This window comes from Chionomys nivalis, chromosome 3 (genome assembly GCF_950005125.1).
Source record: "Chionomys nivalis chromosome 3, mChiNiv1.1, whole genome shotgun sequence".
In the NCBI taxonomy this organism is placed as follows: domain Eukaryota; kingdom Metazoa; phylum Chordata; class Mammalia; order Rodentia; family Cricetidae; genus Chionomys; species Chionomys nivalis.
In genome coordinates, this window is record NC_080088.1 from 86,118,739 (window position 1) to 86,133,422 (window position 14,684).

General features: G+C 45.0%; 1 protein-coding gene across 1 annotated transcript in view; it reads left to right on the top strand.

Moving 5' to 3' along the window:
• Positions 1 to 11,283, top strand: part of Usp12 (ubiquitin specific peptidase 12) — a 55,442-nt gene extending 44,159 nt beyond the window's left edge. The window contains exons 7-9 of the mRNA XM_057765049.1: positions 5,456 to 5,653; positions 6,801 to 6,879; positions 8,490 to 11,283. Of these exons, the coding sequence (XP_057621032.1) occupies positions 5,456 to 5,653; positions 6,801 to 6,879; positions 8,490 to 8,591 (379 nt within the window). The 3' untranslated portion in view covers positions 8,592 to 11,283. The remainder of the gene's footprint in view (positions 1 to 5,455; positions 5,654 to 6,800; positions 6,880 to 8,489) is intronic.
• The last annotated feature ends 3,401 nt before the right edge of the window (positions 11,284 to 14,684 follow it).

Sequence of the window (14,684 nt, forward strand, 5' to 3'; positions counted from 1 at the left end):
AAGGATCCTCTTCGATGCCCATCTTCTTCTTGAAGTAGATTGGTGCTGCCAGGAGCAGAGTGTCTCATTGTAATGAAAAGTCCTAAGTCATTAAAACATTAAATAGCATATTCCGTAGTCTTTGAAAGATATGAAGAATGTCTATCTAAAATATATCTATGTACATCTAGAAAATCTAACATGACTACAAACTTGACTATTATAGATAACTATTCATTAACAACTTATATACATAACATTTTTACATGAGCTACACAATCACAATACCTTAATCAATATCAGAAATACATATACATATAACAAAATTGACCTTAAATTTAAATCACTAAAGCAAAATCCATATCAATGCAAATTATTCATGCCTATATCATATCCCCCTTTAAATGTAAAAGAACATTTATAAACAATATTTGGGAATATGGACGTAGTTATTTCTCTCCAAACTGCTTCCTGCTGAATGGGGGCGCTGTTAATCAGGTCTTTCATGGTATAACCTGTGTGCTAGGTTCCTCTCAGTCAGCAGTTGAGCAAAGTAATTTTTTGAAGGTATTCATTGCAACCTTTCAGGAGGGCGTGGTCTATCGTACCATATTGGGATGGAAGCAATCCGCAGGGTCTCATCGTCTGTGAAAACAAAAGAAGAAACTCCTTTCCAAAGCATCATATGCTTAGATCCAAATTCTGAAGTCAAGGTATTTTCAAAATATCTATCTTGGATTAGTTCAGTAGCATTTATAAACAAATATCTTTTAGCATCTGTTGCTCCTTCCTCAGCATTCAAACAATTCAAACAGAGCATAATAGTATATAGTATCAAGATTCTCATTGTATTTTCCATCTTTGTGCGGCTTTATTTTAACCTCTATTTTGTTTATTTTTACTTTTATTTTATATTCTCTGTGTATCTTTGTCCTGGAATAACTCTGTAGACCAGGGTGTCCTTGAACTCTCAGAGATCCATCTGTCTCTGCCTCCCAGGCATTGGGATTAAAGGTGTGTGCTACCACACCTTGAAGTCACAGAGGTCAATCTCCCTCTGCCTCCCAAATGTTGGGATTAAAGGTGTGTACTACCACACCCAGCTACTCTCTTTCTTCCTTTTTTTTTTTTTTAACTTTTAAGTACTTTAACTTTTAGCCTGCATATATTTTTAAACACACTGTAAATCATTTAAAGGTTTTCTTTGTCTTTGAATCTCTCTTTACTGTATATCCCTCTTTTTCTGACCACACGAGCCTTGAAATTACTGAGCAATATGGGTAGGTTTAAAGTTGTGGCTTTGATGGCTGGATCCAGCCCATTCCTTAGCTTTCCAGCCTCATGCTGTAGCCATGTTTATAGCCACTACTCTGTGGCGTTTAAAAGTCCCTGCCAGCAAGCAAGCTGCAACAGACAACACTCAAGTCCTCTCTCTGTAGTCAGCCCTCCTGCCTCAAACAGTCAGAGTTTGCCCTGGCAGGACGGCCTAGAAAGCTGGCATTTTTAAACGGCGAAGCTTTTTTCCTGCTACGGCTGAAAACAAACAAGCATGCAGTCAGCTTTTCATCAACACCGGTTAAGTGTTTCATGGCAGGACCTCTTAAAAGAGCTGCAAGGTTTTGCAGCTAAGGCTGAGTCAGGAAGCCTCTCTTACATGAGAGTGCTTGCTTGCCTCTAGCAAGCAGAGCAGACCTGAGAAATTGCTGCTACCAAGAAAACATGCTTTACTCTATTCTTTCCCAAGCTTTCTCAGGCTTTCAGTGGATTCAGTCATCCACGTCTGGGCGCCATTCTGTAGTATGAGCTGCGGGCCTGCTTTTTTGTCCCGCCCAGCTCCCACATGGTTGGCTTTATACCCGAAATAACAACACACAAACTGTATTCTTTTAAACACTGCTTGGCCCATTATATCTAGCCTCTTCTCGGCTAACTCTCGCACCTGGACTAGCTCATTTTTAATAATCTGTGTAGCACTGCTAGGTGTGCTTACTGGGAAAGATTCAGCATGTCTGACCTGGTGGCTTGCTTCATCGCGTCTGGCTCTGAGAGGAGCTGCTCTGCATCTGAGCTCACTTCCTCTTCCTCCCAGCATTCTATTCTGTTTACTCCGCCTGTCTAAATTTTGCCCTATCAGATGGGCCAAGGCAGTTTCTTTATTGACCAATGAAATCCCACATCACTTGAGTGCTGGGATTAAATGTGTGCACCACCAAACCTGGCTTTGGGTTTTGTTAACATGTTTTTTAAACATGTGGATACTAGGAATCCAAACCCAGGTTCTCATGCTTGCATAGCAAGCATTTTTATCTGCTGAGTCATCTCTCCGGTCCCATATTCTTAGTGTTAGTGTTAACAATTAAGGCTCAGTGAGAATTGCTAGCTGAGCGATGCCCAGTCTGCAACCATATATTACTTCTATGATTCATGTCTCCAAGTTTTTGGCTTAGATGTCTTGGAAAGGAGTCCTGTAGTTATGTGTCTTGTTAAGGGTTACACAACTGTAGTGTGTCCTAGGTGTTTGAATGTTCCTGTGCTCGGTGATTTCCTAGGGCTTGGTACTTGGTATATAGTCACACTCACTGCTAAGATTATCATGGAAAAGATATAGAGCAAAGGGCAAAGCCAGGCAGGCTTCCAAGAGGCCCTGTTCCAGTGACACAGGACACTGAATTTCCCCTGTCTGATGACATCATGGGAAGCTCTTTGCCGGCTCCATGCCCAGGATTCCTATTGTGTGCTTGTCGCATAGGCATTCTCTGCTGCCTTGCTCCAGATTCCAGGCTCTCAGAAGGGAAGCAGGTGTTCAGAATAAATGATCCTGGGCAAGCAGTTGGGCGCAGGGGTAACTGACATGTGTGGGATTGGAGGTGTTCCTTAGACCCAAATTCCCAAGTGCTACTCACTGTACTGCTCCTAGAGCCAGGCTTCCTGAGGGTGGGCTGGCCATGCTGGGACTCTGCACACAACACTGCCGTTGCCCCTGCCCCCGAACTCTCCATTAAGATGGTTCCTAGAATTCTCCATGGAAGCTACATTTTCCTGTTGTAATTTTTAAGTACTTAGTGTAGAGCTATGTAAGATTGCAAATACTTCATTCTTCATTAACCTGCCGTTTGAAAAGCTCCGGGTGCACTCAGACCTCCCTGTTTGAGTGGGTTATAGTCCGCCACTGTTCTGTTTTCTTGTTCCTGTTATTTGTAGCTCAGCCGGTGGCAAGCGGTTCTTTGGTGGCTCCTGTGCCCCATTGCTTCCTTACATTCTGAGTTCGACTGAACTTCTTGCACTTACCTGGAAACTAGGCATTTCTGTGAAGGGCTGTGTTCCTGTTCAGGGGCTCTGTGGACGTGTACCTTGCTGTTCAGATGTCACTATTCCTGAGCCCTTCCTGAACTGAGCAGAGGATGTGTGGACATGCAGAAGTCTGCACCTGCACCTGTCCATACTGAAAACTGAATTTGCTGGTGGCTTCCATTGCAGCTGGCAGCATGGGCTTCATTGCTCTGTCTCTTTGTTAACATTTGTAATTCTCCCTGATAGTGAAGATTGGCTCCGGTCATTTTTGATTGGCAGCCCTGTAAGTAACCAGTCTCTTTCCCAGCCTGACCCTTCCATCCTCATGCTAATGCCCACAGTCTGCAGCATCTTCCTCCTCCTTTGCTTACACAAATAGTCCAACTGATTGCTCATAAAAAGAAGAAAAATAAGCCAAGATTGGGGCATGGAGCAGTACTAGGGGTCAAAGCCAACATGTAATGATTAAAGAGAATGAGTGTGAACTTTGCTTTTATAAGAATTGATTACTGAGCCGGGCCGTGGTGGCACACGCCTTTAATCCCAGCACTCGGGAGGCAGAGGCAGGCGGATCTCTGGGAGTTCGAGGCCAGCCTGGTCTACAAGAGCTAGTTCCGGGACAGGCACCAAAAAGCTACAGAGAAACCCTGTCTCGAAAAACCAAAAAAAAAAAAAAAAAAAAAAAAAGAATTGATTACTGAACAAGGATTGAGGCAACCTTGGGAGAAATAGCATTGAAGAAGAAAACAAATATTAGAATGTTTCACAATTAAAAGCCAAACTCTTTAATCCCAGATTATTTTATCCCCTTCTAGAATATGTCATTGTTAAACCTGGTGATTTTTAGACAGTGCAAACACCCTGAATTAGTCTTTAAAACTGTTGTGGGAGTTTCCATGGGAAGATAACATTCGTATCCAACTCAGGTCCTGAAGACATACCAAAGAAATTTCACCATCTAACTTGGTGTAGCCCTGAGTTTGTTGGGGTGACTCTGTGGGGCGTGTCTGACAATATAGGGAAACTAAATCCCCAATCCCCCTGCTCAGCATGCAGGCAGCCCCCATGAAGAGTCTTCTCTTTGCCGGTGTAATTACAGTTCTCAGGGGAAGGTACCAGTGGGATTAATGGTAAGAGATTTGATTAGATTTAAGATTTACTGCTTGTTGGACGCTATATCTGACACTGTCAGTGAGCCCAAGAACCTCAGTCTAGGCCATGGCCTAGGAAAATCCTACCCTTACCACTCTGCTAAATGGGCATAGCACTGTAGACCATTATAATGTAAGTAGGCCCAGACACATATTTGCCACTCAGAGTAGAAATCAAAACAACACATTTTTGCCAATGAAAAATAGGTTTGTTTATTCCTGTAGTGTAAAAATCTGTGTTTGACATCCATTTCTGTACCCTGCTCCTTGTGGAAGTGTCTTCCCTGCACAGTGTTGTCAAGATGCCTGGAAAAGTGTTGTGTGTTGTTCTGCTTTGTGGTGGAAGAGAACTGAGCCCTGTCTGTTGATTGTCGGCTGCAGCAGTGCCCTTTGCGGAGCATTGCCTCAGTCACAGTGGTTTTGCTGGATCCAGAAAGTTGCAGTGGCTCACGGCGCCACAGACCATCAGTGACAGACCTTGGACAGTTGACCTTGGGCTGTGCTCTGAAGTTGCCAGTGGCCACACTCCACTTCAGGCCACAGTCAGAACAAGAAGTGGGCATTGTTGCATAGAAGGAGAGAGGACAGTGCCTGTCCTGCAGCTGTAAGAGGATCAGGCACTCTCAGCTGGTCACCTTCAAGGCCCTCCACTCCCTGTGAAGCCTCTTCACCCAGCACTGCACTGTGCATTCCTTAGCAGTTCCTGGGCCAGATGAGCTGCTCATGTTGTCAGTGGTCTCTGCTGCCTTATGACTTGGTTTGTACCCAAATAAGAAAACCTCACATTTGCCTTTGTTTAACAGCAGTTCTATAGTAGAAAATAAGTGTAAAGTAAAGTAATCCATTAGCAAAAAAGCATGAAGTGAGAAGTGTGCTTGAAATGTTGTGTGTGGAAGCATATTTATTAAAAATGTATTTCAGTATCAACATCATATTTCAACAGGGCCAAAAGTGTAATTCCTTTTGCACCAACTTAATTCTTTTAATTCACAGTGAGTGTTTTCTGAAATCCTGTCTTCATATTTATTTTTTAGGATGAAAGTTAAGAAACTACCCATGATTCTGGCTCTACACCTGAAAAGATTTAAGTATATGGACCAGCTTCATCGATATACAAAGCTTTCTTACCGGGTAGTTTTTCCTTTAGAACTTCGTCTATTTAACACTTCAGGAGATGCAACCAACCCTGACAGAATGTACGACCTTGTCGCTGTCGTGGTTCACTGCGGAAGGTAATCGTGACTAGGGCACAGTCCTAGTAGAACAGAGCATGCTCAGAGTGTTGACAGTGACTGGGCAGGGCTGGGGATGACACTTGAGACTTTTTTTTTTTAATTAATTTTATGTCAGTGTTTTCCCTGCATGTCCATTTGTGTACCGTGTGTGTGCCTGGTGCCCTTGGAGGCCTGAAGACTTGGAGGCCTTGGAGTCAGATCCACTAGACGTAGAGTGACATCTGGGTGCTGGGAACTGAACCCTGGTCCTCTGCAAGAGCAGCCAGTGCTCTTTATCACGAGCAGTGTCCCAGTCCCACCTGACTCTTCTAGACTGAGTCTTTGCTGCACAGCCCAGGATGGCCTGAAATTTCAGTCCTCCTGCCTCTGGAATTACACTCTCTGCTACCACACCTGGCTGGACGCTAGCATCCTTCATCTTTTTCAAGATCAGTTTGTTTAAAATCAGTTTCTGACATAGGTATTTTATCACTCTTCTTTAGAACCTTTATGTATTTTAGATTTATGCCTTCGTTTTTATTCTTTTTTTTTTTTTTTTTTTTTTTTTTTTTTTTTTTTTGGTTTTTCGAGACAGGGTTTCTCTGTAGCTTTGGAGCCTGTCCTGGAACTAGCTCTTGTAGACCAGGCTGGCCTCGAACTCACAAAGATCCGCCTGTCTCTGCCTCTCCAGTGCTGGGATTAAAGTTCTGATTTTACCTCCGTGCACATTTATCATTTCCAACCAGCCAGATCACACAGTCCCACTCTGGTCCTCTTTTCCTGCACTCTGCATGGATACATGCTTGGACCCTTTCTTGCGGGTCAGGGGACAGTGTTGTGATTTGGGGACTGGACCCAGAGGCTTACACATGCCGAGTGTATGCTGTACCCTGAGGTACATGCCCAGATCTTTAAATGTGCGTAGCATTCCTCCAGAGTACGGGAGTTAATCCCCAGCACCCATCTCCGGAGGCTCACAAGGGTCTCTAAGTAGCTCCAGGGGATTTGAAGCACTCTTCAGGCCTGTTGAGGGCCTTTGTACTCATGTGCACCAACACACACGTGCACACAAATTTTTTTTTAACTTTAAAACTTAGGACAAGAAGGTAATATGACTATAACATTTTTAAAAAGTTAACTTTTCTTCTTTTTTCTTTTGTTTTAGTGGTCCCAATCGAGGCCATTATATTGCAATAGTTAAGAGTCATGATTTTTGGTTGTTGTTTGATGACGACATTGTAGAAGTAAGTAGCTTCTTCGCTTCTTTGGAGTTGTACATTTTTCCTTCACAGCTGCTCGCTCTTGTGTGACGGATGGTAGGTATTAGACAGTTGTTCAGGGCTTTAGATTACCAACCAGCCTTATACAGCCCAGAATAACAAAGGAAGATTTAACAGTCCTGTCCTGTCGTTTTGTAAAAATGTTTCTTTTTCTTAAAAGATATTGAGTGCAGAAGTTAACACTTGTATTAGTTAGATTTTGTTACTATGATTAAACACCAAGACCAAGGCATCTTATAGAAGAAAGAGGTTTGGTTTTGGTATTGGTTTCTTGAGACAGGGTTTTTATGTTTAGCCTTGACTGTCCTGGAACTCACTCTGTAGACCAGGCTGGCCTTGATCGCACAGTGTGCTGCTTGCCTCTGCCTCTTTTGAGTGCTGGGATTAAGGGCGTGCGCTGCCACCACCTGGCAAAAGAAAGAGTTTAATTGAGCTTATGGTTTCAGATGGTTAGAGTCCATTATGGAGGCAGTAAGAGTTCACATCTTGATCTGCATGCAGAGAGAGTACAATGGGAATGAGGAGAGTCTTTTAAAATGGCAAAGCCCTGTCGGGCGGTGGTGCCACATGCCTCAAGAGGCAGAGGCAGGCAGATCTCTTGAGTTCAAGGCCAGCCTGGTCTACAAGAGCTAGCTCCAGGACAGGTTTCAAAGCTACAGAGAAACCCTGTCTTACAAAACAAAACAAACAGATAAATAAAATTGCAAAACCCACCCCCCAGTGATACACTTCCTCCAACAAGGACACACCTCCTAATCCTTCCCAGACTGTTCCACCAGAGACCAAGCATTCAAACGTGCATGCGAGTTCATGGGGGCCGTTCTCATTCAACCCACCACACCTGTTATGAGCTTTTCTTTGTGAAGGTGTACACACTCAGATGTGTGCTTGCACACCAGCCGGGTGCAGTGTGGTGGGTTTTCAGCACCCCAGCAGGCTCCCCATCCTCTTTGGCCAGCACAGCGCTTCATCTTTCTGTTTTCCATCCCTTGGCACTTGCTGTTTAGACTTTTGCTGTGATGATTAATTTTTGTTCTGCTTCACAGTGACTCTAGGCCTGGTTCTTGTCCTTACTCTAAGTGAGATTCATCCCCACAGTGCACAGTGCCCACTGTACCACGTGGTACCTGTTCAATGCTTTGTGATTTTCTGCTGGTGGGTATAGCAGCTGAGACATGACCTTTTGTAGGTTATGGACTGTTATGAGCAGAAGTGCTTAGATCCTCCTTGTCCTGGTCCTTTATTGACAGACACTCTCATTGCTCTTGACTCTATGTTAGGCTAGACTGCTGGAGCGTGCCATTTTTACACATCCAAAATAGTTGACAATTAATGTGCTTCATATGGTTCGACTGACACTGGGAAGGCGAGGTGCTGGCTCAAGGGTAGCTGTTGTATTCAGCGTTGGAGTTGGAGCTATTGGGAAAGGTGTTCCCGGCGTGACTGTAACACTTCACAGCATGTGGCTGAACACTGTTTCCCCGTCCTTAGCAACCTTGGATACTGTTGTTTGTTGTAGTTTAAAGCATGATCATCATAGCTGAATGTGCTAATGTTTTTGTTCTTCCTCACAGAAAATAGATGCACAAGCTATTGAAGAATTTTACGGGTTGACGTCTGATATCTCCAAGAACTCCGAGTCTGGGTACATCCTTTTCTATCAGTCTCGAGACTGAAGGGAGCCAAGGCGGAGAGAAGCGGCTGCATGCTTCTCTGGTGGTTCCGGAAAGGATCAAGAAGAGAGAGGTGCAGGACGCTCAGGGCAGTAGCACACTTTGCATACAATAAAGCAAAGACCGTGGATTAACATGCCCTTCCGATCACAGTAGTTGAATTTTTTGCTCAGGAATCATGCTGTCTGTGCAGTTCCACACAAGGAAGTGAAATCAGAGATACCAGCTCCTCTTGTAAAGCAGCTGCCAGCTGCCGACACACATTTTCTCTGTAACCGCACCAATGATGATTTGAGTTCCTCGGGAGGGCAGTGGAAGAATTAGAATGCTCGGTTGCTGGAGCACGCACGGGATGCTCACACTGCGGATGGGAGCAGCTGAGTGCTGTTTTCATACGTACCTTTTGGAAAGTACCTTTGGGCCCAGCACTCGCAGTTGCCTTCCTGACACCCAGAACTAGCAACACAGAGTCCAGTGTCAGGAAGTCAAGGATACTCTGCTTCTCTGGAGAAGCGTGTGATGATGTACAGTGCGTGTACACAGGGGACAGTGGGTCACAAGTGGCTTCTTGGTTCCCCCAGGGGAAAGACTGGCTTTGTAATGATCATTTTCCTTATTTATTTTATTAAACTGGTGGAGTCCGAGCATTATATGAAGTGCCGGTGATTCTGTCAGCAAATCCTAGCACATTTTCCCAGTGTGTCAGGAGGTAGTTCTGTTGTCTGTCTCTGTAAGGTGAACTGAAGAGTCTAGTAATCACTAAGATAATCATGACATGATCACAGTGGGTGGCTAGATACTGTCAGGAGGGCTCTCCCTGGCTGAATAGTTGCTCTTTGTCATAGTTTGTCACTTGATTTTTTAAGGTTTTTTTTTTTCAGTGAAGTAGAAATTCCCTGTTGCTAGAATGATAAAGGAAACCCCAGTGTGATGTCAGCACACTGTCGGCCAGAACCCCAAAACTGCTAGCAGTTGTTAGTCTCTTTAGCCTTGGGAAGGACTGCTGGGCCCAGGCCCATTAGAACCTCAGCAGCCAGGGAGCAGCTAGAGCCCTTTGGAAGATTACAATTTGGTGACAGACCAGTTATCTAGAGGAGAAGCCCCTCCCCCTCCTGACCTGCCACAGCCATTAGAATGGTGTTCAGGAGCTTGTGACACAGTGCAGGGAGTCTCCATGGACAGCTGAGCATCAAGTGGTATGGCAGGGCTCAGTGTAACTTGCAGAAAGCAATGGAAGATTATGGTCCAAGTCCCAGCAGCCCAGCACTGGGTGGTCCATCACACAGCACTCTGCATGCCGTGGTGGTGGCCCGTTGATAAGCCCCTAATTTTCTAAAGTTATTTTACTAAAACTGTTGACTGAGAAGCAAACAGCAAAACGAAATGTTTTTGTGCTGCTATTAACATTTATTTTCTGTACCTTTTAGCTCAGGAAATGACCTCATCTAGTCATCCCATAAGCCGATTTATAACAGGGTCACTTAGCTAATTGGGCTTCATAGACAGATGTGTTGGGAGAAAAACTCATTTTATAGTTTCTGAAGCCTTACCTGGCTGGGGTTTGTGATCTGCCAGCACCGCACAGAGAGCACAGCCAGAAGCATGGGGGAGTCAGAGCCGTGAGAGCAGGCACACATCGAGGGCTTCAAACAAATGGTGCGGGAATTCAGAACTGCGTAAAATATGGCTGAGTCCTCGAGGCTGCCCCTTGCAGCACTAAAGTACTGTGCTGTTGGTTGCACACAGTTTTCTTGACTTTAAAACGTATGCAGAAGAAAGCCTAGTTCCGCATGGCAGCAAGTCCTAGCAAGGGTGCTGAGCTGGCAGTCAGCCACTCCCCCGCTCAGGTCCGCTCTGGACAGTCTGCAGGGGAAGGCCTGCTGACTGTTGCCTCTGCTCCTTTTCATTCTTAGTGAGATGGAGCTAAGTAAAACATTTTGATTTTATCAGAAACTCAGTAAACTTTAAAAAAAAAAAATCCAGGGTTTGGGTTGGGGACTGGGAATATCAGGTGTAGTAGGTGGAAAAGGTGACCCGGCCAGCACGTATTCCCAGGCGATTGTTCTTTGCCTGTGATTCTGATGAGGCCAGGTGCAAGTTGCGAACAAGCCTAGTTGCTGTGTAATTATGTACATGTTTGCTGGGGCAGCTGTCCCAAATTTTGTATATTAGAACAAAAGTTTCTATGAATTATCGTAACTAAAAGTAAATATTCTAAGTTAAGCCCCACTTCTGAGTCATGTGACTTTTGCCATAGGAATTTTACCTTTAGAAGGTCACTTAAGACAGGAGCCACACGGCTTAGGAAGGGGGCAAGGAAATGTGCTGTAGTGGCCTCATGGCCTCAGCCATCAGTGTAGGGTTTTTCTTTCCTTGATGGCCGTAGGAAGACCTCACTTTCATATACGCCTGATACTTTCTGTAAAGATTCTTTTCATTAAAAATTCTCTTTGTGAGGGATGTGGCTGGGAGCTGGGAGGCAAGGTGCTGGAGTCCTGGCTCTCCAGTGAACTTAACTGTGTGACCTCGGGCAAGTCACTAACCTCTCTGTGCTTCAGTCTCCCTCCTGTAAATGGGAGTAATACCTACCTCACAGGGTTGTTGTGGGGATTAATTAGAGATAATGTCTGTAAAGCATTTAAGGTTCTTGAAGAAGGCGCTATATAAATACAAAATAATATCTATTAAAGTTGGCTTATTTGTGATTGTTGGCTTTTAAGTATATATTTTTTCTTTTTGCCCAAAATGTATTTGGAATTAGAAGCATACACTTTAGGACTTGTGTTAGTCTTTTTATGTGAGTTAGAGCTTTTGTCACTCAAAGTTCCTAGAAGCCCACGTGTGTATGAACAGTGGTTTGTGGGCTCTCGTTCTGAACAGCTGTCTGCTGTGTTTTCCGACACCGTGACAACATACTATGACTTGTGGTTCTGGGGGCTCAGTTGATGGTCAGTTGGCTCCATGAGTTGGAGCTGTGGCAGACGGACTACCTGGCCCACAGAGCTGGGGCCGCACCTGAAAGCCATATCCAGCCCTCACTCCCCACTGTTGGCCCTGCCTCTGAACAGCCCCACCAAGCCTTCCCCATGAACCTCAGGGAACTCCGGGTCCAGACCTGCCCTTGTGCAGAGATGTGCCTTTTAAGAGAAATCCCTAGTTTTTACATAGAATCAGGCTGTAAGAGGGACATTGCAGAGGTGTCTGTCTGTCCCTCCTAGCACACAGACTTAGCTTCTGTAACATCTGCTCATGCGCTCTGGCTCTTGTCTGACACTGCACTTCCCTTGTAGAGTCTGATCATGCTAGAGTGATGCTGTCCTCAGAACGGGAAGTTGTCCCTGTTAGACTGTTTGGATGAGTTCCGAATAGCAAAAGCTGTTTTCTGTTTGTTGGCTTTTAACTAGTAACTAATACTTGTAAGTCATCCTTGAGGAGTTGGAGGCATACACAGTCTTGTCATTAAAGCACTCACTGAGGAGCCAGCCGGTGGCCGTGCACGGTTTTAATCCTCGCACTCCGGAGGCAGAGGCAGGCGGATCTCTTGTGAGTCAGAGGCCAACCTGCTCTACAGAGTGAGTTCCAGGACAGCCAGGGCTACACAGAGAAACCTTGTCTCGAAAAACAACAAAAGAATTGTCTTAATGTTAAGAAAAGAATCCTCTTTCTCTGACCAGATGAGCCATTCCTAAATCTGAGTAATTGTAGAATGTTCTGGTTTCAGAAATAAGTTCTGAGAGATTTTCCTTCACAGAGGTAAAGAACCCCACCCCAGTGGAACTAAGCAGATTCTGGGCTTCCGGACTTCAGCATATGTGGGGCTCTGCATCTCATGTCTGTGAGCCACTGCCAGTCCAGCGTTGAGCTGATGTGAGAGTTACCCACTACTTTCTCAGCCTTGACAGAGGAAGCTTACAGAGGGGAACAGACATAACACCTCAAAGTTGCCAGTGGGTTGTGCCGAAGTTGAACTGGGACCACACTGGGAAGTGGGGAGAGCATGGACCTGCATTTCTGGCACTGCCGTTTCTGCAGTGGGAGGAGCCCACAGTAGGAAATGAAATGTCAAGCCAAAACCATTGGAACCTTTTTCTTTTTGTTTTGAGACAGGGTTTCTCTTTTGTAGCCTGGCTGTCCTGGAACTCACTCTGTAACCAGACTGGCCTCGGACTCACAGAGATCCACCCGCCTCTGCCTCCTTCCATTAGACGCTTTCTAAGTGGGATTCCTAGAGCGAGCTACAATGCTGTGCTAGAGTCCCACGCACCTCCCCAGATGTGGCAGCCCACTAGAAGCACACCGAAGGTTGCAGGTAATTGGCCCCATATCTTCTGTTCCCGTGTCCACATTTCCTTATTCTGTTCTTTGCTCTTCACATTAGATGAGGGTAGGTTGCTGAAGTTTACCATTGGAAAATTGCCTCTGCTTCTTCCTCTTCCTAAGAAGAGAGGAGGGTGAGCTGAATACACCAGGGCCGAAATTCAACGAGATTTGAGCAGGCAGGCTGGTCTCAAAATCAAATCAGTGGCATTGGGCACATCCACTCCACATCCACAGAACACTTCACTCAAAGGCTGTTTAGGTTTGGAGGGTTGAAGAAACTTTACAGCCTCTGTGATGAAAGACTTCTATTTTTTAAATGCAATCCCAGCACTCTGGAAGTGGATGCCAGAGGGTCGTGGGTTCAAAGCCATCATTAGCTACACAGGAAATTTGAGGCCATTCTGAGCCACATGAGACCCTTTCTCCAAAATGAAGGATCAGAAGCATGCCCTTCAATGTGATAGTGTTATTTTGTAATACTCCCTGTAAAGTCCTGAAAGCACATTGGGTCACTTGTAAACAGTATTGAAGAAAAATAAAACCATCTTACTATGTTCCTAAAAACTTACACTACTCTTGTGTTAGTTCCTATTCTATTACTGTGAAAACACCATGACCAAGGCAACTTAAGAAAGAAAATACTGAATTGAGCTTAAAAATTGGTTTCTAGAGGGTTGGTGTCCATGAGGGTGGAGTAAAGGCATGGTGGCAGAGACAGCACACTGTAACTTGAGGAAACTCAAAGCCTACCCACCAGTGTTGTACTCCCTAACCCTTCCCAAACAATTTTACCAACTGGGGACCAAGTAGTCAAACAGGAGTCTATGGGGACCATTCTCTTTCAAACCACTATACCCACCAAAAAGAAAGGCCCGTTTTAAATGCAGTATGAACATTGTGGTGTCGATTTGTATGCATGATAGACTTCCTATTCTGCATGCTAAACTATCAGAGCTAATTGCATATTACATTCGTTTAACTTGACGTTATGCAGGGTGAGATGGTTTATGACCTATGCCAAAGTGGATGGGTGGAAAGCCGCTCCTGGACTGCAGTCAGGAGACGGCATGGAGCGCCTGTGATGAGACTCGGGAGATGAGACTGGGCTGAAGGACAGGGACAGGAGTGCCAGAGATACTTCCTATTTCTCCAGTTTCCCAATGGGGTGATGGGAAAGACAGAATGCAGGGAGAGGACCATGTCTGTGGCTCGCGTTTGGTTACAAGTATTTGCTTCTGATAAACTGACCTTGCCTGGCATTTTCAGCAGCCTGGAGTTCATGACAGCTTGTCATTAGCTAGATCCACCGAGCTTGTACTGCACTTTAGCCTCTGTCTCCCTCCCACATGTCACAAGAGCAAAGCTGTCCCGTTGGGACTTGAGGTGCGGTAGAGTTGAAATGGGCTGATATGCTCCGTAAGAAGACGGTTTGGTGTCCTCCCTTGCCGGGTGTCGCAAAGACTACCGATTCTGGTTTGTGTCGAGTTGACAAAACCTAACGAGCACACTATGGCTTTCCGATACTCTTGATAAACACTACAGTTGAAAAAAGTTTGCGGTTAAACTGGTTTGAAAACTGGTCTGTTTCCTATGGATTCATGGGATCTGGAGACATGGTTTTCAGAGGGTAAAAGCACTGGCTGCTCTTCCAGAGGACCCAGGTTCAATTCCCAGCTCCCGCGTGGCAGCTTATAGCTATTTCCAGTTCCAAGGGATCTGGCACCTTCTCAAAGACATACATGCAGGAAAAACACCAATGCAAATAAGTTAAATCTT